This window comes from Arachis hypogaea, chromosome 19, assembly GCF_003086295.3.
Source record: "Arachis hypogaea cultivar Tifrunner chromosome 19, arahy.Tifrunner.gnm2.J5K5, whole genome shotgun sequence".
Classification (NCBI taxonomy): domain Eukaryota; kingdom Viridiplantae; phylum Streptophyta; class Magnoliopsida; order Fabales; family Fabaceae; genus Arachis; species Arachis hypogaea.
The window spans coordinates 147,698,415-147,725,102 of NC_092054.1; the positions used below are offsets into that span (position 1 = coordinate 147,698,415).

The 26,688-nt window shown below is 28.0% G+C and overlaps 1 protein-coding gene across 1 annotated transcript; it reads left to right on the forward strand.

Annotated features, from left to right (window-relative positions):
* The first annotated feature begins 17,237 nt into the window (after positions 1-17,237).
* On the forward strand, positions 17,238-24,238 carry LOC112775784 (uncharacterized). The gene is made up of 16 exons (XM_025819629.3): positions 17,238-17,870; positions 18,296-18,471; positions 18,639-18,804; positions 18,992-19,044; positions 19,439-19,582; positions 19,719-19,823; positions 19,916-20,041; positions 20,747-20,947; positions 21,355-21,461; positions 21,550-21,712; positions 21,858-21,923; positions 22,302-22,395; positions 22,548-22,660; positions 23,039-23,109; positions 23,267-23,417; positions 23,536-24,238. The coding sequence occupies exons 1-16, from the start codon at positions 17,513-17,515 to the stop codon at positions 23,950-23,952; spliced, it is 2,511 nt and encodes an 836-aa protein (XP_025675414.1). The 5' UTR covers positions 17,238-17,512; the 3' UTR covers positions 23,953-24,238.
* Positions 24,239-26,688: the final 2,450 nt, after the last annotated feature.

Below are 26,688 nucleotides of genomic sequence, written 5' to 3' on the forward strand. Positions count from 1 at the left end.
CCCTCGAACAGGAAGATAGGTCCTCCATTTAAAACATTGCTGTTTTGCAACTCTGCATTCCATGGTGGAGACGAATTTGTCCTCCACGAAACAACGTCATTCGCCTCATGATCCAATACAACGTCGTTTTGTCCAGCTTGGATGGGGACCAAATTGTCCTGGAGGTGACACGTGGCAGTTAACATGACATGTCAACCCGTTAACCTCCACGTAGGATGTCCTGATCGGGTCAAATTGTCATGAGGACGTATTTGGTGTATAACTAAAAACGTCAGGGTCAAAATTTTAGTTAAATTTTATTGGGGACAAATCTGTCCGACCATAATTCTTTGGGGACCTATTTGAGATATTACTCAAAATTTAATCTAGCTCCACCCCACACCTAATAATTAATATGAGTTTAATTTTAATGCACTGACCGTGTAAAGTATTTTACACAGTCGTACAATCACATTCGTTCTTTTTGAATGACGATTCACGCAGTTAATATAAAATGTAGTTATTTTTATTGAAATGAAGTTACAATAATTGAATGCACGTATAAAACTACTTTATATACTGATGTTGCATCAAAATTAAATTCTAATTTATTTTAATTATTAATGTCAAATTCTATTTACGATCAAACTTTTTCCTTTATTCATGTCTATTATAAGTTTATAACCATTTTAAATTTTAAAAATGATTTTATCAAATAAAATTATTGTTATTATTATTTGCACCTATTAAAAGTTATTTTAATTTTAATTTAAATTTATTAAATATAGATACTAAATTTTTTAAAAAACATCTTTCAAAACAAACTTTAATAACATTTATAAAAAGTAAAAGTTTTAACTAACCATAAATTTTATTTATTGGACCAATAAATGACCATAAATTTTATCACCACACGTACAAAGCGAGAAACAGTTTTCAAAAGCCATAATAAACACTTATTAGGAAATTAAAAGCAAAAACCGTTTATGATGTGAAGGAAATTAAAACATCATAATAGCACATAATTATTTAACTTTATATCTAACAAGTAGATGACTACTATTGCCATGGAGTGTAAGACATCACTTACAATGTCACTTCATCTCTAAACATGAACATTTACAATAAAAGAAGCTATTCTTTGTTACTTTTGATTGTGTTTTCTCCTTTTATGGGACATATTGTTTTGTGCTAAGTCAGTTTTCTCCTGTGTTCCCACAGTGTTGATGGTTATTGATCACAAAGTTTTGTAACTCATGATAAACTAACTTCCCGCCCCCTAGTATTTCTTTTTTTTTTTTTAAATAAATTTTATAATTTTCAACATTAAAAAAATATATATTATACGAATTAAAGCTTATATTGATTAATATTTTATTGTTGTTATATTGATCAATGTATAATTGATACTACTTTACCTTGAATCACGAGGTCAAATAATAATAATAATAATAAAGAAGAATATATATAATTGATATATTCATAAAAGAATTGTCATCAAAATATAATATCAATATCATAGATTTAAAAGGTTTAACTGTTTAAGGTCCAGTTTAATAAAGTTGTTTAAAAATATGTTTATCTTTATAAAAAATACAAACTTCTTATTTTTTGTTTGATAAATGAAAAAGACCACCATATATTTAGCTAGTGGTTTTTTTTAAGTTAGAAGTATTTTTAAAAGTGCTTAAAATATACTTTTTAAAACTAATTTATATTTTTAAAATTAAAAAATTAATATAAATTTATGAATTAATGAATATTTGCATTTGCTCTTACTATTTATTACATTTATATCTATTAAAGTCATTTTAAATATTAAAAGTAATTTTATCAAATACAACTTTTGTAATTCGTGTTTATTAAAAATTATTTTTATTTTAATTTGCTAAACATAATTACTATAAATTTTGAAACGATATTTTTAAAAACTTAATTTTAATTTAAAAAGTAAAAAATTTTATTAAACCAAACACAAATAAAAGACCTAGGTTTAATTTTCTGCCCATAAATTAAAACAATATCTAGGTATGTTTTCAATGAATATGTTAATCTTTGCATATTATAATAATATAATAAAGAATTAGTTTGGATTTGAATTAATTAATTTATTAGTTAGATCGAGCACGTTTTTGAAAACATGATAATATTAGTTATTAAAGATTTAATTTGGCTTTGAGTTAATTAATTTATTAATTGCATTTGGTGTGGGGTGAAAGCTAAGTAACTTCCAGGAAAAAACAGCCGAACCATACAACACCAAATCTTATTTAAAAAAAAAAAAAAAAAAGAAGAGTTTAGTTAGCCTTAGAAAACATTGAATGGGTAGCCTAAGGAGCTTTGAAAAGGGTAATTGATTTTACTACTTTTAGAGTCACTTAAGACACTTAATAATCCAATAAAAACTATATAGTATAAAGTGCTAAACATATTTTAATACTATTATTACCTTGATCCCACAGCTGTGTCTTGTGTATGTATTTAGTATCATAATTTTTTTAATATAAGGTACAGTAGAATATAGGATAACTAGAAGGTGGAAACAATTTGTTTACAAGGTTCTTCTACATGTAAGAACAACAGAAAAGTTAAAATTCCATGGACAATAAATATAATATAATTGGTAGCAGAAAGGAGTGAATTGAAGATGGAACTGGGGACAATAAGGAGGAGGAAGAAAAAGACAAACCTATTTAGACTTACAAGATTTACATATATATAAAAAATAATGCATGGATTCCAGTATAAAGTACAAGTAGTTAGAAGTTAAAAACTTGCAACTAATGACACCTGTTTGCCTGTTGAAAAGCACCAATTAGACAAGGTTTATTGGTTTTTTATTACTTTAATTTACCAAATTAAGAGGTGTTTAGAGAATGATGAAGTGGAGGGTTCTAGAATTGAGCAATTATATCTCTAACAATTTCAAATTGTTCAATAATTATATTGTTTTTAACAATAATAAAAAATGAGGTTATTATTACAGTATCTTATAACATTATAGGACCTAGATATTGAGAAATTATAATTTGTTTTGTTAAATATTATTTTTTATTTCAACATTTAAAAATTTTGTGAAAGTATCTTGAATTATTAATTATGATAAAAATATGATTATTTATATGTTTTCTATTATCAACTTAGATTTTTAAGAGAAATATATTCATATCATGGTATAAGATTTTTAGAAAAAAAATGTTTAAAATTCTATCCTTATAATTCAAAAAAAAAAAAAAAACATAAGACAAATAAAAAAGAGACCTTACACAAAATTTATGTAGATCTCAAAAGAAATTCTTCAATAAAAAAATATTAAAAATATAATTAATATAATCATTCATGTATCATCTTTTCATTTAGTTAAACTTTTTGAAAAAGTATCAACTTTGTGTCAAATTAGATTAATAATTCCATCAATACTTATATATAATGTCCTAAAAAAATAAAGAGTCCAATATTTTTTATAAATTAACCTAACTATCATTTAAATAATAAATAAATAAATAAATAAATAAATAAATAAAACACTCAAAACCCTAAAATCTAACCTTATATCCAATATTCTTATGTTCTTATTTAGTAAAAAATGTTTAAAGAATAACATAAAAAAGATAAACTCCAATAATAATAAAAAATGTATTTTGTACTAATTCTGTTTGCAAAAGTATAATAACTTTTTTGAAAAGTATAATTATAAATGATAAATGAGTAATTAAAAGTGATTTAATAGAGGTAATTATTGTGAGAGTAAGGGAAACATAATTGTTGTTCAAGAAAAAGCTGCAATAACAATATGTATGTGTATATAGGTAGGTAGCTAGGGCTTTTGATTTGGGTGGGTGGGGTTTCCACTTCCATGTATGTAGAAATTGGTAAGAGATTAAGAAGGAGAAAGAGAAAAAGCAAGGATTAAAAATGATACAAGAGGGGAACTTATTAGCTTTATCGTGTAGAGTGTTGGAAGCAACAAGTGTGGGAATCCTCCTGTCAGATTCATTTTCATTATATATGCATATGCATGGACCCTCCTTTTTTTTTTTTTAAATTAATTTTCGGTTTCAATTTCAGTTTCTTAGGTTCTTAGTTTTGTGCGCTTATCTCATCAGTTGCAGTCTTGTGATGTTGTCCTCACTATTATTATTATTATAAAAATATTATTTATATATTAAAATTAATTATAAAAATTAATTATTATATATTTATATATAAATACATATATTATTTAATTTATTTTTAATATATATTTTATATTTTAATATATATTATATATTAATTATTAATTTTAATAACTAATTTTAATATACACAAAATATATAATTGTTATTGTTATTATTATTTTCTTCTCTCCCTTTCTTCCTTTCTTCTCATCTCCTTGTGTTTGTACTTCATCACTTCATTATTATTCCATCCCCTTCTTTAGTAATTTCTCTAAATTTTGTGCATTCTTGATTGTAATGTAATTAATGAATGAAGGTTTATATTTTTATATTTTGGACGGTATCTTCCAGTCCGATAAAATAAAGACTAATCTATCGTGCTGTACTAAATTCCATTTAAGGGTTACTGTTAGTTAATAGGTTACTGCATACATATAAAATTCGAATTTTCAACACTTGTTTAAGTGGATTAGTGAATTAACTACTAAATCAACCCAAATTGATTAGGTTAATATCTTATATATGATTGTTATTACAAATTTTCTTGCATTTCTTTTAGATATTGATGCCTGAGATTTGAGAAATAGAGGTTGAAACGTATAGGCTTTCTAAACCCTAAAAGCTATGAATATATGATATTGGAAACATTTTAAGTGTACTACAAAAATCGGGTATTTTAATAATTTTAACTATTGCTGGAACACTTGATTTCGTATTACTATTGCACACATACACACAATGACACAAATCATCATATGAATATTTTTTAAAATAATTAAAAATAATTATACCTTAAGTATGCATTATTGTAATTTAAAAAAAAAAATAGTAAGAGTTTATAAAGTTGATGAAGAAATGTCAGAAAAATGTAATGATATAGAGTGGCATAGAAACATAAATATGTAATAGATGATGATGAACAGTTGTTTTCTAAATCTTTCTCTGCTTGTAATAGAATAGGCCTCGAATTGCACGCAAACAATATCAACACACACACCTATTGGTTTTGGTATCTGCAGATAACCATGTGCATGCTGTGTACCTCTCTCTCTCTCTCTCTCACCTCCTATGCATTATGTATATATAACATTTAATTTCATAAATCTTTTTATTAAATTACTTTTATTATATTTTTAATATTTTTGTTATATGATTTTTTTTAATTTATATCATTTTTTTACGGTAATATTAAAACGAAAAAAAAAAATCATAATTTATTTTATTTAATATTTATTAATTGTTACAATAATTAATAAATATTAAATAAAATAAATTCTGGCTATTTTTAACTAATTTTCTTTGATTATCAAAATTTTTTATTTGTTTTATAATAAAATTCTTTGTTTTCGAAGTCAACACTATTTTTATTTGTTTTAAAATTATTAAACTCTAAAATTTTTAAATCATAAAAGCTCTAATACTATATTAGAATTGAGTTTAAGTGAACGTAATTCAATTTTAGAAGTTAGCCTATTTAATGAGAAAAGTCTCACATTTTGTAATTCTCTAGAAATCTTATTTTTGATAGATGTGAGACTTATAATACACTTATTTTATGTCTTAGAATAATTATTTAAAACATAAACATTTGCAGGTGATAGATTTTGATTTCATATCATGATATTTATTTTTTAAAAAAATTTAAACAGATAAGAAGAGACACATAAATAATTATATTTCTAACACATCTTCTCACACAAAAATTTTTTTTGAGTTTGTATGAATTTTTTGTAAAGATTTTTTTGTTTTATCTTTTTATTGGTTTTATGCTATTTTTTTTTAACAAAAATCAAACTCTAAATTTTTATACACATCTCTCAAAAATTTAAGTAATTAAATCGACAACAAATCTATCTCAAACATTTGTAAATGCAAATTTTTAAGTTTTAATATATCTATATTTTTATTCTAAAATAGGCACTAAAATAAAGCCTAAGAGGGAATGAAAGAGCACCTTGTGTATGTTGAGCTGTTGGCAACTATATTAGGTTTTGATATTTCCATAATATTCTCTTAATTTTTTGGTTATGTTCAAATTTTTACCATTCATTATTGTTCTTTTACTAAAGTAATAATTAAACTAATAGTAGAAACTTAAACATGAATGAGAGTATCGAATAATTCAAATAATGTTTCTAAGAATGGTTTAATTGGGTGATATTCTTGAAATTAACACAAGTAAACACGCATGTTAACTGCCCATAACGGATTAACCCTTTTCCATGCTTTTGAGGAGAAAGAGCAGATGTTTGTTAGGTTACATTATTCTGCACTTTCTCTTAGTCAGCTCCTTCTGTATCTCTTTTTTATTTTTTATTTTTTCTACTTTTTTATGCATGTTTTCAAAAGCTTTTAGAATTTTCTTCGGTGCTTCATATTTTAATAGATATATAGTTATTGGGGATTGATATGGTGTCTAAAGTTTGATATTTAATTTAAAAAATACAAAAGTATATAATTTTTAAATATTTGATATTTACTTTAAAAATGTAAGTTTGATAAATTTGACAATAAATTAAAAAAAAAAATTGGCCATAGTTATTTATATATTTTATTTATTAAATTAAATTTTGAAATAAGTAATTACATAACTGAGTAACAGAATTTGTTAAGTAATTTGGCTTTTTTTTCAAAAATATTATTTGTACACCAAAATCAGCCACCAATGTATTTGTGTATAAATACATGTGTGATTTAATTTATTTTCAATGTATATTTATATTCTAACATGTATTTTATACTAGTAGCTAACTTTGGTGACTAATTTTAATGTACATGTAGCATTATTATTTTATTTTTTTTACAATGTATACATGAAAATTTATATCAACTGGTGTAACGTGTTTATTAATTTATTTAAAATATATTAAAATAATAAGAATATAATTCGTTGAGATAATAATAGTTTATAATTTAGTTAAGGGTCTGAATTCAAGTTTTGAAAATAGCATTTTTTATAAATTATATATAATATTAAGTTTTATATTCTCTAAAATTAAAAGTGTCATAATTTTTATAAGTGTGAAGTTATTCTCTTGAACTAGTTTTTAAGGTTATAAGTTAGGCCAATTTAATTTTTTATATATAATAAAAAGTAAAAAAAAAATGGGTATAACCCTTTTTAATGTATATCCTCATAAAGTAATATAAAGATTAAAAGATGTATAGAGAAATAAAATATGTCCATATACTATGTGTAGTTGAAATTTATGGTGATGAAAGAATTTGAGAAAAAAAGTAGACAAAATCAGAAAATAAAAAATATAATTTTTAAAAAAAATAAAGTAAAAAATTGACGGTGTTTGAAGATTAGAACACAGAGGGGGGGCAGAACCTTGATAGCTTTATTATATATTCCAACATCTGTCATTGTAAAATAAATTTTCCTCCCAGAAAAACAGAATATACATGTGTTGGTTCATGTGATATCCACTTTTTAGAAAATAATATTTCTCCTTTTATTATGAATTGTACAAAGTTGGCAACACAAGAACCCGACAACTACATATTCCTTGTAAATGGCAGCTTTAACTGAACTACACATGAGAGGAGGCAACTTTCATAAACTACTCCATCATAACAACCATCTTCAATCTGCAATATTTTTATAGGATGAATTATAATATGATTATGTTATGCATCGTCATTATGATAATTATGTAAATATTATTAAAATTAAAATTATATATATTTTTAATATTTTTTAAAAATATTATTTGATAAAATAAAAAATATTATTTTAATTTTAACATCTTTTAAAATACTATAATTACTATAGTTACAGTAACATAAATTCTACTTTACATGAATGAGAACTAATGGTTCATTATCATTTGGAACCTTAAACAGAAGTCGAAAGTTTAAATCTTCCTTGACCATAGAAAAAGAATAGTAGTCAGTCGTTTGTGCTTAATTAAGTGAATGACTTGCAATGAAGAGAAAATTTGTACTCATTGTGTTTAGCAGCGATGAATACCGATTGTGAAAGGATTTTTTTTTTTTGGGACTTCCCTAAACACGTAAACAATAACTAAGGATGTTGAAATTATTTATTTCAAAAGTTTAAGTTAAAAAATAAAGAAAAGTCTAGGAGGCGATCAATTTTTTTTAATTCTGACCAGTATGTAACCAGTAAAGAAAAATGAGTCATTGAATGAAATCTCACACCATTAAAATCATCATTGATGACTATTTGATGGCTATAAATCACAAAAATTACAGGTCCTAGCATTTCTCAAAAAATAATATATGAATGGTTTTATATTTAATATATTTTTTTATGTACAAATTTTGTTAGGTATGTATGAATATTTTGTATAGGCCAGTCCTAAGATTTATAATATTAAAAAATTAATTTTTAATATTTTAAAATACACAAAATAATTTTTAATTATTGTTTTTTATAGTCTCTTTTTAATTTCATCTGTTTAATTAAAATTATTATTTTAAAAAAATTTAAGAATTATTTTGAGATTTTTTAAAATATTTGTAAATTATTTTATACTTTATTTTTTGAATTAAATTAAAAAAGAGACCGTATTATTTAACAAAAATAAATTTTAAAGACTAATTTAAATAATTATTTTTTATTTGTCTTGTACTAAATTTCTGTTTTTTTTTATCAATAATAATAAAATTCTATACTTTTTAATTATAAAAATTCTAATATCATATCATAAAATATTTTTTTAATTTAAATTTATAAAAAAAAGAGATATAAACAATTATATATCTCTAACAAAATAAAAGAAGTGTGGTTAATGACGAAACTTAAAACGCAAATACAAAAAAAAATTGAGAGTCTGATAAATTATGAGAATAAATAAATAAGATTATTAATTTTTAATATAAATATTAGCCAGTAATTATATCGATAAATACTAAATAAGCTAAGCATATCATTATGGACATTGAATTATGGTGTATATATTATGGAAGATTACATGATCAAATTCGTTTTTAAAATATTATTTATTTTTTAAATTGATCTTTTGAAAGATTTTTTTTATTAAATTTATTCTTTAAAGATTTTAAGTTTCATACTTCTATTATTAATGACATTAAAATTTATTGATATGACATATTAAATAGCATCAAAACACACAACTAACTAGGGGTGTGCATGACTCGAGTGAAACTGGGTTTGATGTGGCCCAAATTCGACCCGAAATATATACCGGGTCTATTTATTAGACCCGAACCTGACCCTATACCCGATGAAATATATACACTTTCGAGCCACGATTATACCGGGTAAAATCCGGGTGAAAACCGAGCCGTTAACATTACATTGTCTTGATACCTTCTTATAAGTTAGCATGTAAAAATATCCAAATTTCCAAGACTCCAACCATTATTTGACATGGTAAAATTCACTTAGAAAAATTTAACAAGAACCAACTCTTCTCTAGAATTAAAGCATAACCATAATCAATACTAATATTGTCTAATAACACCAAATATTTAAATCAATATAAATAACACAATATTATGCATTAGTCTAAAATCTTATGCATTTTAAACATAAAACATTAACTTATAGTCTTATAATAACTAATAATACAAAATATTAAGGTTTACAATACTTAAATTCTACATAAGAATAGCCATCATCCATCATTAATAACACAAAATATTAATTGTGTATGATGATCGGGCCACCGGACCGACTTCGGGTGACCCAAGCCATAGCTTGGACCCGACCCGAAATAATGACTGGATCTATTTTTGAGACTCTTACCCAGCCCTAGACCCAGTAAAATCACACCAAAATAGTCCCTAAAGTATTCGGGGCCGGGCCGGATCTTCGAACCGGCCCGGGCCATGCACACCCGTACAACTAACAGTTATATAGTTAGTTGCTAATATAATAAAATTATTAAATCGGATTAAATTAGTCTCAAATTGAAATATTTTAATGGCTTAAGATTATTCTCAAATTGAGATTGATTTGATCTAATTTCATAAACTTATTATATTATCAATTAATTAAGACGGCTAAATATGTAATGTGATTAGTGTATTATTACTTAATGCGTCATATTAATAAATTTTGACGTTGTCAATAATGAAGGTGACGAAATAACTAATGTGATTAATTTAAAATATTTAAAAGATAAATTTAATTAAAAAATTAAAAATTAATTTAAAAAATAAATGATTTTTCAGGGATGATAAAACCATTTACTCTATTACGAAAGTTATAATACAATATAAAACAAGCAAGAAGAAATAAAGGGGATGGAATTATTGCATGTGCATTTGGTGTTAGAATTTTATATTTTATATGTGATTCAATTGGTTGATATAAAAATTAGTTTAGACAATATTATTAATCATTAAATAATTATTTTTTAGTTAATTGTATTATCAGTTAATTAATTTTTTGATAAAGAGAAAATAACAAATCATAAATATTTTTGGACTTTTAATTTGAACTATCAAAACAATCTCATTTTATCCCAGTTAATGATTCAAGAATTAGAAATTCTAAATTTAGATTAAAAAAAATTAGCTATGATTGAAACTACGATTATTATTGGTTTAATAAAATTACCAACATGAGCACTTGAGATAAAATTTTTGAATTACCTTATAAGACCTCTTAATTCCATACCAAAATGTACTACTAATATCATAATAACGAGAAAAAAAAATCTTTATTTAAAACAGGAAAAAATATTTATTTATAGTCAATTTTTTCACTTTGAGTAAATTCTTTGACAGCAAATCGCATTGTAGCACTCAATATTACATGATTAATCTTTTTTTAATCTTAAAAACCCATTTGCATTCAACAGATTATTAAAAAATTATTTTCAAAAAGTGATGACCATTATTTTCTCTTTTTATATTGTTTGAGTCTCTAATTTTTTTTTTCTTTATGTGAAAATATTGAGCATTTCGAAATTAGTATAAACATTTTGTGAATTTTTTTAAGTAATTTCGAAATTTAGAAACAAGTTTTAAAGAATTCAACACATGTTTATGCTTAACGGTTAGAAGGAGGTAATTTTTCATTCTAATACCACATATATCAATATTTTTATTAAACTAATAATGTTCTACATATGTCCAATCATAAACCTTTTTTTTATGTAAATTTGAAACTTCTGATTTGCTTGAACCACCAGCTCGGACAAAATCAAAGTATTTTAATAGTTAGAACTTAGAATTGAGAACTCAAAAATATTTATGACTTACTATATGTTCTCTCTATTAAAGAACCAAATACAATTAACTGAAAATAGTTATTTAATAATCAACAATACCACTCAAATTAATTTTTATATTAACAAATTGGATTATATAGAATATAAATTAAATTCTAACATGTGATGAATTGTCGCCACCACTAAATTCTAAAATCCTACAAAACAATGCAAGAACACGAGAAAGAAACACAATCATTAGATTCCTAATTATTAGTTTTGTGCTTGCATTGCATTCCATTGATATAACAGAAAGCATGCATTATATAACCATAATCATCATAATTGTATATACCATATAGGGCTCCACCCAAACTAGTGGGGTTATTAGTATTCTGATAAAATTATTTATTTAAAAAGTATAAACTCATTAATAAAAATATAAAAATTATATATTTTACAAATTTTTATATAAGATTTTTTTAGACTTTATGTGAATATTTATTTACTTATCTTATGTTGATTTTTTTGTAAATAATAAAAATTAAATTCTAAACTTATTTTATCACAAAAATTTTAATGTATCATTTATATTAAAAATTTAACCCGAAAGATAGAAGTGTTTATATATCTTATAAGTATATATTACAAGTTTTATATTCGGATTATTACATTATACTCTATATAAAATGTTATTTGAGAATTTAATTCTATAATTTTTTAAGAGTTTAATTAGAGAATTAATTTTTTTAGCTAATATTAACTAATATTTTGAAATTATTTTTTATTATTAATTATAATTTTTAAAATTTAAATTCTAATTATAAACTCTAAATTTTTTAAAAACTCAAAGTTAAAAAAAATAATTTTATGAAAAAATTAGTTAATATTAATTCATTAAAAATAATTTCCTGTCATTATTATTTTTTAGAAGCAGCACTTTTTTTTCTCCATCACGTCATCAACAAGTTACCCCACTCGCTAGTCGCTCCAAGTACATTTGTTGACTTTTATTCAGTAGCATTGTTTTATTTGGAACATGATCAAATTCGGACATTGTATTGAAAATTTAAAATATTCTACGTACAGGTAATAACTTACTATTATTGATGAAATATTTAGTACGAAGCATGAACACGCATGATAATTGAAATCCAACAAAAGTAATATTTATATATTAAAATATGTATATTGATATGTGCTTCAAATATTCGTGATATGAAGAGTTTAATTGTCATTTAGAAGTTATTAGTGTACATTTTTAGAATGTTTTAATTTGATATATTTTGATTTGTTTATTTAATTACTATATTGGACCTTATGGTTGTGGGTTTTGGATTTTTTATATTTTAACCTAATAAGAAGTTATAAATACCTCATAAACTAGGATAGTCGTAATACAAAATAATTTAAAAGTTTGAAATTTTTTTTTTTGGTTTCGTAATAAAACCATAGTGTGGACAATTAAAATTGATGAGTCCCTCTCTTATTGTATCGAAAAATTAGGTAGAAGGTTGAGGAGTCCTTTCGATTCAATTTCCAAACTATGACATTGACAAGTTAAGTTGAGGAGTTCCTTTCTTATTGCGTGAGTAGAAAGTAAAGTGATTCCTTTTGTACTCAATTTCGATTTATCTTTTTTATTTCTATTATAAAATTATGTAATTGAAATACGTATAAAATTATTCATAATAATGCATCAAAATTAAATTTATATATTAATAGATATAATTATTTTTAGAACACATAAGAATTTCTTTTAAGGCAGCAAATGTGGGAATCGAATATTTTCATTAATACAAGTCTCTTTTTATTCGTAGTCTACGTACAAGTTATTATTTAACCAAATTTTTTGTGCTACAAAACTTCTTAATTAAACTCATCAACCAATCTAGCCCATTATGTAATAAAAAATGATTGATGGTATACCAGTGACAATATTCCCAAAGAATCTATCAAGTAGAAAATTAGAACAAAAATAAAGAGATTTAATTAAGTACATACCATGTTATTATATATATATAGATCTCATTTCAATTATTGTTGATCGATCCCAATCCCAATTTGATTTGAATTGAATCACAAAAAAAAGAGACTGTAAAAGGTGGAAGGAGATGCAACTTTATATGTATAGCACATTGAGTGTAGTCAATTCGCAGTGCAGAGAGATAAGAGATGCCAATTTTGTTCCTTTTCTATTGTAATGTGCCCAAAAAGAAAGAAAGAAAATGGTACATTTCATAGTTTCTTTATAACCAAAATCAATAAATCCTCAAATTAAAGTACCACAACAGCATATGCCATTGCCTGTAAAAGGGCTCAGGAGTTTGGGGGGCCTATCCATGTTTTAATTTCACTCCCATCTCTCTCTCTCTCTCTCTTAAAACATTTTTATATCAAAATAATAATTAACATATTAATATGTATTGTGTTAAGTAATTAATTTAGGTTAAATTATCTAATAATTTTTAGAAAAAAATAGCAAAAATTAAGATTATTCTTAAAATAAAAAGAGTAAATTAAATATATAAAATATGAAACCGCAACAAAATTTAACTCGTAAAATCGTCTTAATTACTTAATAGAATTTTTGTAGAATTTGTTAACACATTTAAAATTATAATATCAAAAAAATATAGGAGTTAAATCGATATTTTAATTAGTTATTATATTTTGTTATTTTTTTCTTATAAAAATATTTTTATGTAAATAATCATGTGTGTGTATATATATATGATTTGTGAAAAATAATTTTAAGAAGAAGATGATGATTTCATGCATGGTTTCATTTCTTCCCTTATTTCTTGGTTATTGCTCTACAAACTAACCCCTTTAGGCCCTCACACCTCACTCTTGTGCATATGCTTAATATATATTATTATCATTATATTTATTGCATTTTTCACTACTTCATATGGCACATATGGGTTATTTAAGCAATTAATTATTACTTAGACATTCAAGCCATTTTGAAGGAATTATTTACCCTTGTCAATAACTCAATATAGATGTTCTGGAAAAAGAGAATTCTTTAGACATTTGCACATATAGGATAATTCCAAAAAAAAAATAATAATAATTTGATCCTTTCCTATATCAGTAGGAATGAATTTTCATACTTGATTAAATACTTTATTTTAGTCATATAAATCCAAATCATTAACTAAAATGTATAAAGTAAATCTACACTTTTAATCAACAAAAACATTATACAGTTAAAAGAAACTTCTAAACCTACATTCAACTTCACAAACGAGTAAACACAAAACTTAATTGCTGTCTATTTTTTTAAAAGGATAAAGTCATCTTTGTAAAAAAAAAAGATATTTTTACCTTTAATAAAATTATTTTAAGATAATATGATTCTTTTATTAAAATATCTGTTAAATAATAATAAAAATTAATTTTGTGGAGATTTAAAATTCTCACAAACCATTTATAAAATTTTTTAAAAAAATTCTTTATTTAGTGGTAGATAAGTGGGGAATAGGAATGACAATAGAACAGGAAGAGGACGGAAGATACCTTCTCGTTTTCATTTCCATCTCTAGATTTGCTTTCTGTTCCCGTCCCAATTTTCGTCATGGGAGAATATTGTCCCCATCCCCATTTTTTACGGGACCTATTCTCATCTTCCTATATTGATCATTTAAATGAAAATTCTAATAAAAAATTAAAAAATTATTATTCCAACATATAAGGATACAGTCACACAGTGATAAAAAAGGGGAAAAAATGCCACGATAAGAGACAATGAGGTGACGAGGGAGTAACTACATGATGAGCACTGAGCAGGAATGGCGAAGAGCATGGTTGTGACATTATGGGAGATTGGAATTTGCAAGTTCTAACCTTTTGGGGTGACTGGAGAGTAAAAAAGATACTTTTAAAATTAGGATTAAGTTTTTCAAAATATATATATATATATTATGTGAAAATGACTAAAAAATTTATGTTAAAAATAAATTATTGAGGATATTTAAGTAAATTTAATAATCTGGGGATTAGCGGGACGGGGCGGGATCCCCACGTCTGCCTCAAAAGATTTTTGGCTCACATTCCTATTTCCGCGAAGAAAATTTTCCGTCTTCATGTTTCTATTTGGGATAGTTCCACAGGATCCCCACGTTTTGGAGAGTTTTGTCATTCCTAGTAAAAAAAAAAATCATTCTCGAAAGTGATGTTACAAGAAAAAAATGTAATCACAATACGAAAACTTTTCAAAAGAAAAAAATAACCTCACATAAAAAAATGAGAGAAGAAAATGGTGATGTTGAGGTGGTATTGCTATCGGTGTTTATGATGATTGAGAAGATAATGAATTAATGACGATGGTATGATATAATTGCATAATTGAAATAGTAAAAATATAAATTATAATGATAATGATTAAAAAGACGGTGATAATAATAATGGTAGTCATCCTATTGTAAAATCGAATTTTGTAGAGGTTTAAAGTTTCTACAAATTACAAATAAAAGTCCACGACATTAAATTTTTTTACTATTTAACCTTTATTTTTTTCAAAGAGATCGTATTGTCTTGAAAAAATTTGTTAGGAGCTGTAATGTTTTTTTTTTTAAAACAGAAATTGCCTTATCTTTAAAAAAAAATTAGATAGATACCAGGTTGGATGATTTACTCTCAACTTCACACTACAAATCCGTTGGTAGCTCTGGGTTGTTCTTTCAGTAAGATCCAATCAACCTTTTTTCTTTAAAGAAATTTTGCAAATTGTAATACGCATTAACAGGCCCATAGTCAATAATGGGCTTCTAGTAAACCCAAAGCCCATTAAACTTTCAGGATCATATTGTTAATGTAACGACAAAAACCCTGACCAAAAATAAAATAGCAGGTCCAAAAACAAAATTATTTGAACAATGAACCAAACAAAATTATATATGTCCAAAAATAAAAAATTATATGAACAAAAAAAAAAAAACTCATATCTATATTTATACAATTTATATTTATAGGATTAAGAGTTGAAAGTTCCAAGACCAAAAGAAAAAAAATTTTTAAAGTTTAAATTTTACTTTATATTTGCAGTAATTTATTGTCCAACAATAAATTTAAACTAGAACTTAAAAATAGTCTATGATGTACCAAATTAAAAAATACCATAAAAAAATTAAAAAATTTATACATGTGTTATCTATACAATAAACAATTCCCATTTATAGAATACTAATTATTTTTTATAACTAATATGAATGGTCATATATATATATATGTAAAATTAGGTTTTTGTTATAAAATAAATAAATAAAAAATAAAAAATTTAAATAAAAAATTTAAATATTAATATTCACTACAATTAATATTTTAATATAATAAAAATTATATATATATATATATATATATATATATATATAAAGAGAAAATAGTATATTAGCAGTATAAAAAAGAGAAAATTTTTATTAATTGTATATATGACCTCAGATCATGCTTTATTTATATATGTAAGAAATATTTATTTTTTAATATTTATTTAATGTGATTTTTTTGGTAATATAATCATTTTATCATGAAAAGGTTCAATGGTCTTTGACCATCATATTACAACAATTTTCGCATTAAAAACTTTGTTTTTTCACAAATACATTTAAGAGTCTATTTGAAAACTTTAAAAGTAATTTTTTTGAGTTTTTGACTTATGAAAAGTAGTGGTATTAATATTTGGTGCAATTTTCAAAATCAAATTGCAGATTTTTAAAATGCTATTTAAGAACTTACAGAGAAGTTAAAAAAATGACTTCTCTCATAATACTACTATTTTTTTTATTATATTTCTATAAAAATAAATATTTTTAAAACTAAAAACCCAAATACAAAATAACTTATTTATAAATTATTTAATATAATTATTTATTATTTAAATTATTTTTCAAAAATAACTTAATTAAATTATTTACCCAAATTTGTATAAATCTTGGTACTTAAAAAGTGAAAAAGTTGTTGACTAATTTTGAAAGAGTTAGTATTTTAATAACTTTAGTCATTAATCTTTATTGATACACATAATTGAGAAATCAATTGTCTGGAATTTAGCATGAAGATGAAGGTAGCTAAATAGTTGATAGTTGATAGGCCAATGAAGCAAATAGCAATCGGAAATCCAAAGTTGTGAATCATAATTCAAATCATATCGTGTCACTTCATAACCCACACAAAGCATTCACCTACACACACCTGCTTCCCACTTCACCAATCCCTTCTTCCATGGCGGCGGTGATTGCGCCGTCCCTGCAGCCGCCGTCGTCCCCGCCCATCTCCTCCCTCCTCTCCGTCCGTGCAACCGCCTCCTCCGGACTCGTCCCTCACAACAACCACAAGAAGCAGAAGCACCACAAGAAAAAGCCGGGAGCTTTTGGGAATTTCAGCCACTTCGCTAACGTGGTTCGCAAGGACGTGGATTTCCTCAAGAGAGGGATCGATAGCGGAGTTACTTGGGCCTCTGAGACCTTCCGCATTCCCCAGGTTGCCAAGAAAATCGACGACATAGTATGGCTTCGCCACCTCGAGGATCCTCTTGCTCCTCCTTACTCTTCTCCTTCTTGGCCTCAACCTTGGTACCCAGGTACACAAACATGATAAATTTTTGTTCTTTTTCATTTGGGGTGTTCTAATATGTGCCTAATTCGATTTGGAATTCAGCTTTATGAATTGGGTATTGTTTGAAATTGCTTGAAATGTTAGGGGGAAAGCTGCAACTTAGTTAACTCTACTGTTGGCTGTTTTCAATTGGATTCCTTAATTATTGTGGTTATTATTATCAAAAGGTTTAATTTAGCTTGAATTAGTTCTTGCGCTTGAGCTGCACCCGAATTTCCAGTGATATGAGCTCAATCATGGGAATTAAGTTCACTTTTCATTGAGCCCAAGCTTTAGCTGAGCATATTTATTTCATTTCCACTCCTGGTTAGGAGCTATGTTTTTAGAGCTAAATGCGGTTTCATTCTATAAATAACGGATTGATTTTGTATCTTATTTTTTGTCTTCCAGGACTGACTGCAGTGGATTTGCTAATGGCTGATCTCAAGGCCTTGGAGGCATATGCAGGTTACTTATATTATTTGTCTAAGATGTGGTCTAAGCCCCTTCCTGAAGTTTATGACCCTCAGGATGTTGCTCACTACTTCAGTGTCAGGCCCCATGTGGTGGGCCTTCGGGTTCTTGAGGTAGTTCTCTTGACAGTTTGAATAAATAAACATAAATCCACATCATTTGGTTAGGTCTGCTATGCGCTATGTTATATTTAGTGGATTTGTCATTAGATGTTTCCTTCAATGGTTTCTTGGCTCTTTGTTGAAGTGAGTCCATATTAACTTATATTTTATACTGGAAGGTATTTTCCTCCTTTGCCGCTGCTGTGATCAATATTCGAACTTCGGGGATTAGAAAGTTTCTACAACTAAGTTCAGAAGAGGAGTTGGATGATAAAACCTCCGATTATAATTTTGGGATGGTGTTAAAGGAAACAATGCTTAATCTCGGCCCAACCTTTATAAAAGGTGTGGAATTTGATCTGTTCAACATCTTACTATAATTTTTGAGTTGAGTTTCCATCATAATTTCATTATCATGCTTTATTTGATTCCTTTAGTGCGTATTGCATTAAAAAAATGGGCTTCTTCATTTATATCATACATTCGTAAGGTTACCAATATCCTTGTTACATTCATTTGATTGGTGATGCAGTTGGTCAGTCCCTTTCTACAAGACCAGATATCATTGGTGTTGAGATGTCCAAGGTTAGATTAAAAACTGTATCTCTGTTGCTATTTTCTTATTGGTGGACATATCATTCTAGCAATGAATTCCAAAGGAAGGGCTTATTGTTGGTTTATGAGCAGTCATAATCTCTTGTTGGATGAAGATAATACATGGTTATAAGTCAAATTATTCGTGACTTTTAAATATGTTCTTTAGCAGTGATACTAATTTGAGTGTAAAAAGGTATTTTTGTTTTCTATCTTAGACTCATATGGCATCTACCTCTGACTCTCTGTGTTGAACTCTTTTTCTTGGGCCATGTACAAGTACAACATAATTCCATTTCATCGTGTTTGTAATGCTATTTACATTTTGAGATTTTGAGTTTGGATAACTGTCTTGGCAATTTATTCCTATACTTTCTTCTTGCAGGCGTTGTCTGAACTGCATGATCAAATCCCTCCTTTTCCCAGGAATGTTGCTATGAAAATTATTGAGGAAGAATTAGGTTCTCCTGTAGAGTCATACTTCAGTTACATTTCTGAGGAACCTATAGCTGCTGCATCATTTGGTCAGGTACCTTTCGCTATGACAGAATTCAATGCATAATTAGGTATTACTGGTGTGAATTGTGGATGCATGTGGCTGTATTCATTAAGAAGAACTATTGCTGTGATTATGTCATATTCATTTTTTTATTTGTAATTTATAGGTCTACTTTGCTCGTACTACGAATGGCATTAATGTTGCTGTGAAAGTTCAGCGTCCTAATTTGCACCATGTGGTGGTGCGAGATGTCTATATTCTTCGCCTTGGGGTTTGTATTGACTATTGTTGACCTTGGTTCTTCACCATTATTGTTCCATCCAACATTAAATGTTAATCTAATGTGTATATTAACAAGTTCAGTTAGGGCTGCTGCAAAAGATTGCCAAGAGAAAGAGTGACCCTCGCCTATATGCTGATGAGCTTGGGAAAGGTTTTGTTGGTGAATTGGATTACACTTTAGAGGCTGCAAATGCTTCAAAATTTCTGGTAATGAATGACATTCATATTAATTGGATTAAGTTTACATAATGAGGAGATCTATAAACTGGATATTTAGAGCATTAATGAAAACTTTCATTAGTGTTTTGCTCTTTTGGCTGACTTGTTATAATACGTGCTTCAAATTTTCGTGATATGAAGAGTTTAAGTATTATTTAGTAGTTATTTGTTTATATTTTTAAATATTAGAATGTTCAATTGAATTTCATGTATTTTGATTTTGTTTATTAGTTATTAGATTGGACTTTATGTTAGTAGGCTTAGGGTTTTCTTTATTTTGACCTAATAAGAGGGTATAAATACCTTCTAAACTATTGTAGCCGTCATTGAGTGATTAAAGGAGTGCCAAAGCACTTTTTGGTTTCGTGATGAAACCATGGTGTGAACAAGTGAGGTTGAGTAAGTCCTTCTCTTGTTGCATTAGAGAATTGGGTAGAAAGTTGAGTGATTTCCTTCAATTCAATTATCAAATTATGGTGTAGACAAGTTAGGTTGAGTGAGTCCCTTTCATGTTGCATCAAGAAATTGGATAAAAAGTAGAGTAATTCTCTTTGTATTTAATTTCAATCTATCCCTTTTGTTTTCTATTTCAACTTCAATTTATCTTTTTTTATTCAATTTCAATCATTATCTTTTTTTATTCAATATTCTCTTTGTATTCACTTTTTTCGTATCATGTTATTTCTAATTCAGGAAGTTCACTCTCGCTTTACTTTCATGCGCGTGCCAAGGGTGTTTCACCATTTGAGTCGAAAGAGAGTTCTGACCATGGAGTGGATGGTTGGTGAAAGTCCAACAGATTTGCTCTCTTCATCTACTGGGACCTCAGCTAGAAATGTCTCTGAATATGCAGAAAAGCAGAAAGTAGATGCAAAAAGGCGTCTCCTTGATATGGTGCGTAAACACAAATGCAGCATCCATTTCTTTTCTGGAAATTGTGTAAAAAATCATGTATATATTGCATCTGGATAATATAGGACTGTTATCTTATCCTTAGATCCCATTAAATGCTTGAATATAACCAATATTTTTTCCACTAGATTGACAAGAGATGCGTGAGTGACATGGGAACTTTTAGCCTTCTAATACCAATGAATTTCAATTCAAATCTAAATACTGCTTAATCAATATTCAATTAGCTTATTTGGCCCTTTATTACTCAACTGAAATTTTTTTTCAGTTAAGAATTACTGATTCTACTAAAACCTTGCTCTGTTTGGTATCTGAGACTGATTGCTATGCTATTATGCGAGCTTCATATGCCAAGAATATTTACATCCGTTACACATTGCCTAATTCAGGTTAGCAAAGGTGTTGAAGCAACATTGGTGCAACTACTTGAAACAGGCTTATTACATGCTGATCCACATCCTGGTAACTTGCGTTACACTTCCTCAGGACAACTAGGGTATATTTATTCCTTCCTCATCCAATCTGATTGAATTATGGTTTTCCTTCACTAAAATAATTTAGGTTTTCCCTGTTGTGTGTGTTAGGTTTCTGGATTTTGGTTTGCTTTGTCAAATGGAAAAAAGGCATCAGTTTGCAATGCTGGCTTCAATAGTTCATATAGTAAACGGTGACTGGGCATCCCTTGTCCGATCGCTGATGGATATGGATGTTGTGAGGCCAGGAACAAATATCCGAGTTGTTACTTTGGTATAATACTTTAATTGCAAGATTTAATCATGTGACAACAATGAGAATATGTTTCTCATATCAAACAGTTCTTCCTTGTATATAGACTGCATCCCATTGAAAGTTCTGTTCACATGACTAACTCGCTAAATCTCTATATTTTCAGGAATTGGAGCAGGCCTTGGGAGAAGTAGAGTTTAAAGAAGGAATTCCTGATGTGAAGTTCAGCAGGGTGAGGTTCATTCTTTAACAAGCATCAAATAGTAATTGAATTTATGCTGAAGAGGCACTTGCATAGTGGGGACTGTTTTTGTTAGAACTACCTTTGGTCCTTCACATAGTGCTTGAAATATGTGCAGTGCTGCCAGCAGGTTATAATAGGTTAATAAGGCGGGTCCATGTGAAAATTGAATTGTTTTATGATATATGGTTATTCATTAACCACACTTTGAGTATTGATCAGTTGGTCTTATACAGTTATACATAAGAAAAGTAATAATTACCATGTAATGGTCATGTGTAAATAGTATCCCTTCTAAAGTTATCATTATCTTTGCTCTTGTAAGCTATTTATCTTCAGTTACTGAAATTTTCAATAAATTTCCTCAAGGTTCTTGGAAAGATTTGGTCTGTGGCACTCAAGTATCATTTCCGTATGCCACCATATTATACACTTGTGTTACGATCCCTAGCTTCATTTGAAGGTAAATTATCCATATTACATGTAAACTACTTTTGGATGCTTATCTATTGTCATATTTATTAGTTTTATTCATCACGCATGATTTTACATGTGCTGATTTTCAGATACACATTTCATCGTATTCAACTCAGATTTTCTTCAAAAAATTTTCAGGTTTGGCTATCGCTGCTGATAAAAACTTCAAGACTTTTGAGGCTGCATACCCATATGTCGTCCGGAAACTTCTCACGGAAAACTCACCTGAAACAAGGAATATACTTCATTCGGTATGATAAGTCCTTGAACAATAGAGCTGTGTGCCAGTTTTCCTCATAAACTTCATCATGTTATCATGTGTTTAGTTGTTTGCTTTATCGTCTCGAGAATAGATCCTGAGCCCTTTTCCCCTAGAACAAACGAGAAGAAAAATGAATAGACCTTTATATTAGGATCTGGTTAATGTTTACCCGTAAACAACCCCCCCCCCCCCCCCCAACACAAAAAAAATGCGCACGCTTTTGACACGTCTTATCGAACCAATTGTAGCTGTTTTAAATTCACTGATGGAGTTTTTGTTGTAACCATGACCAATATATGTAGTCTCTTCTCAATATATCTTAAACTACCTTTAAAAGGGCTTTATTTTTGTCATGTTCATATTACAGGTGCTTCTAAACAGAAAGAAGGAGTTCCAGTGGCAAAGGCTTTCCCTATTCTTGAGAGTAGGGGCAACTAGGTAAGTCAAAATAGCAGTCGTCTGAGGCGATTCTGTAGTTCCTGTGTCCTTCTCCCACTCTCACCTTCAAGCGAATATAACTCGTACTCTCGACCAAGCTCCTTGTTCCCTCCAGTTTTTTAAATCCTAGTATTTAATTCTTCTGATACCATGTCAGGAAAGCCTTGCAACAAGTAGCGTCAAACGGCGAGATATCCCTTGATAATTCACTGAATAAGGGCACTGATACATTTGATGTTGCATACTTGGTCTTGAGACTTTTGCCATCCAAAGATGGTGTAGTTCTAAGAAGACTCCTCATGACTGCTGTGAGTTCCTCTAAGATTTGTGTGGACACTTCATTCAACATTGAGCATTTTAAGATTTGTGTGGCCCACAATTAAAAAAATATATTCACTAAAATACTTATTTGCACGGAATGAACAGAATGGAGCTTCATTGATCAAAGCAATGGTCTCGAAGGAAGGGAAGTTCTTCCGCGAACAACTTTGCAAGATCATCACAGATGCAATGTGCCAATGGATGATTAAATTATTTGGACAAGGAATTACAGCTGCTCACTTTTCCCCTAGCAACCGAGAACCAGGTCTCTCCCCTAGATCGTCCGTTCCTGCATACGACTATAACTCCCTCTTTAGGGATCGGCGACTAAGGTTGATATTCTCCCATATTCTAAAATCCGCAAGCAGCGATAAAATACTGATGCTGCGGTTCTGCTTGGCTTCTATGGTTATTATGATCAAGGCTTCAACGATGGCTTGCCACCGGGCGATTATGCTCCTTTCCGAAGCTTACTTGGTCCCATTATTCGACACTCCGAAGAGATATGCAGTCAGTACATGATATCTTATTCGAACTTATAGAGAGCATTCTTATCTTTTACTCACTTCTAACAAGAGTAACTGTATTTATAGTGTAGTTGAATGTTTTGGCTTTGGGGCCAATGTGAAGAAATATAGGCATAGGATTACACAGTGTTGTAGTTACATTTCCTTTATATATATATATATGTGGGGAAATATCTTTACACTCTGGGTTTATGTTGCTATTGTCCAGAACTAGATTAACCTACGAGTATGTACAGTATCATGCAAATTGCAAAGTTTAATAAAGTGCTTCTTGAAGACTAGACTTTGACTGCCTGAAGAGATTTGTGTAGCTTAGCATACAAGAACAGAAAAGAGAAAGAAGAGAAATGAAATGTTTACTCATTCAATGAATGATCTCATTGACAATTGTCTTCTCTGATTACATCAATAGGAACTCATCCTTATATAGGCTTGAGACACAATAACAGACTTAATTAATATCCTAACTACCTGCATAACAGACTCAGCAACTTGTATGTCAAGTTACTGCTTTATCCTTTGACTCTGTCATTCTTATTCCTGTTACTACCAATATTCTATTGTATGTGTCAGTCATCAGTATAAATAGTTTACAGGCATCAACTTAAGGTATATATTTTTCTTGGTGTCAAACTTAAGGTTATATATATATATGGGAGATTTCTGGTGTCCAAGATAATGGTGTCTAAAGATGACCAAAGATTGACCCACAAATTAAAAGTTAACATGTGAAATAGTTGAATATAATGAAAATCATTTTAAGAGTATGTTTTTGTGAATTACGTTAAAAATGAAAAAAACTAAGTTATAAGAAAAAAAAAAGAAAAATATAAATACATGGAAGAAAAAAAATAAAATAGAAGCTTTGAAGTTAATAAAAATGGGATTTTTTATTTAAATAAATTAAATAAATATTTTATTTATTGAAATAAATAATTATAAAAATTATTATAAAAATACGTCTTTTAATCTTATCTTGTTTAAAATTTATATTATTAATTTTTTTTATTATTTTCAAAAATGATATTTTTATTATTTACAAATACACATATCTTGTTTACGCGGTAAACGAGATCATTATGAATGTATTTTGTTTACACAGTAAATGAGATACGTGTATTTTTCAATTTTCATATCTATCATTTACAATGTAAACAAAATATATTCATAATTATATCGTTTACAGTGTAAATAAACGAGATAAGATTGAAAGACGTATTTTCGTAATAATTTTTATAATTATTTATTTCAATAAATAAAACATTTATTTAATTTATTTAAATAAAAAAAATCTCATTTTTATTAACTTCACAACTTTTTTTTAATCTTTTTTTCTTACCGTGTATTTATATTTTTTTTGGGTTAAGTACAATTTTGGTCCCTAACGTAGTGGCCGAAAATTTGTTTCGTCCCCAAGTTTTTTTTTTTTGCAAACAAAATCGTCCCCAAAATTTATGCTTGTTTTAAAATGGTCTGGCGGACAATTATGCCCCTGAGGCCGTTACTATCCGTTAATAATAATAATAATAATAATAATAATAATAATAATAATAATAATAATAATACGTTGTGGAAGAGGGAGGAGAGGATCGTCTTGTTGCCAAGGCTCAGAGGAAAGAAGCTGCGCTAGGGTTCAACGAAGTAGAGGAAGGGGTCGGAAACGCCGATTCGATGGCTTCCCAGAGTTCCAGATCGGGTCGAATTCGATCACCTGCAAAGGATTTGGTATGTGGGCATGGGGAGAGGCCGATTCTGTGAACCTCAACGACAAAGGACAAACCAGGCCGACAATTTTGGGGTTGCTTCTACTATGAGGTATTTTGTTGGCCTCTATTTTGTGAGATTGAGTTTCTCCATCTGGATTTCTTTCATCTTATGAATTCTGGGTTGTGATAGGTTCAGGATGCCTGTGATTTCTTTAGGTGGGCAGACCCGGAAGTTGGAGGAGCACAGCAGGATTCTGAAGTTGCAAGAAGCAGGAAGAAAATTACAACCTTGAAGACAAGGTTGAAGGATGTCGAATGGAAGCTGAGGATTGTAGCTACTTTAGGGGTAGTCGGGTGGATTGGGTTTTTGTATTTGTTGCTGCATAATCCACACAAGTTAAGGCAACAATATGGAATGCACTTAAATTGCAGATGATTAGAACATGGATTTTAGGATTTTATTGTGTTCTTTTGGTTATTTGGTAGGAAAACTTTTAATGTTACAATGATCTTTTGTGAATATGTTTGAATGTATAAATGACAGTGTTGTGTTGGTTTCCAAGCATAAAGCAGAGGATATGTTGCAATACTCTAAAGTAGATATATGTGCACCTGGTAATGACATAAAACACAGACCAATGAACCTTAAAATACTGACAATTCAAGTCATTCATAACACAATCCATAAGCCAAAAAGGCCAATTACAGAAGTAAAGATGTCACTTAAACAAAAAACACAGATGAATAGTGTTCATAAACAAACTTGAAACCACTTAACCACATAGAACAAAATAACAAAATAACATTGTTTGAGGCTTAGTGAAACATCCATAACAGCCAAATTAAAAAACTAATGATTTCTAAAGGTTGCCCCATGCACTAGGAGATAATTTTGCCATTAGCTTCAGTTTCTGCAGTGAGATATGAGGTGCACCAGTCTGGATAACAAAAAAATGCCTCTTTCTGTCAGTTGGTTGACTGTGTGAGTCCTTCTTGCCAATAGAGGATGCTGCTGCATTGCTCTG

Excerpts from the sequence above, each read along its gene's own strand:
- LOC112775784 (XM_025819629.3), top strand. The coding sequence starts at position 17,513 with ATGGCGGCGGTGATTGCGCCGTCCCTGCAGCCGCCGTCGTCCCCGCCC. Across the intron at positions 17,871-18,295 it reads GCCTCAACCTTGGTACCCAG|GACTGACTGCAGTGGATTTG; the intron begins GTACACAAACAT and ends TTTGTCTTCCAG. Across the intron at positions 18,472-18,638 it reads TGGGCCTTCGGGTTCTTGAG|GTATTTTCCTCCTTTGCCGC; the intron begins GTAGTTCTCTTG and ends TTATACTGGAAG.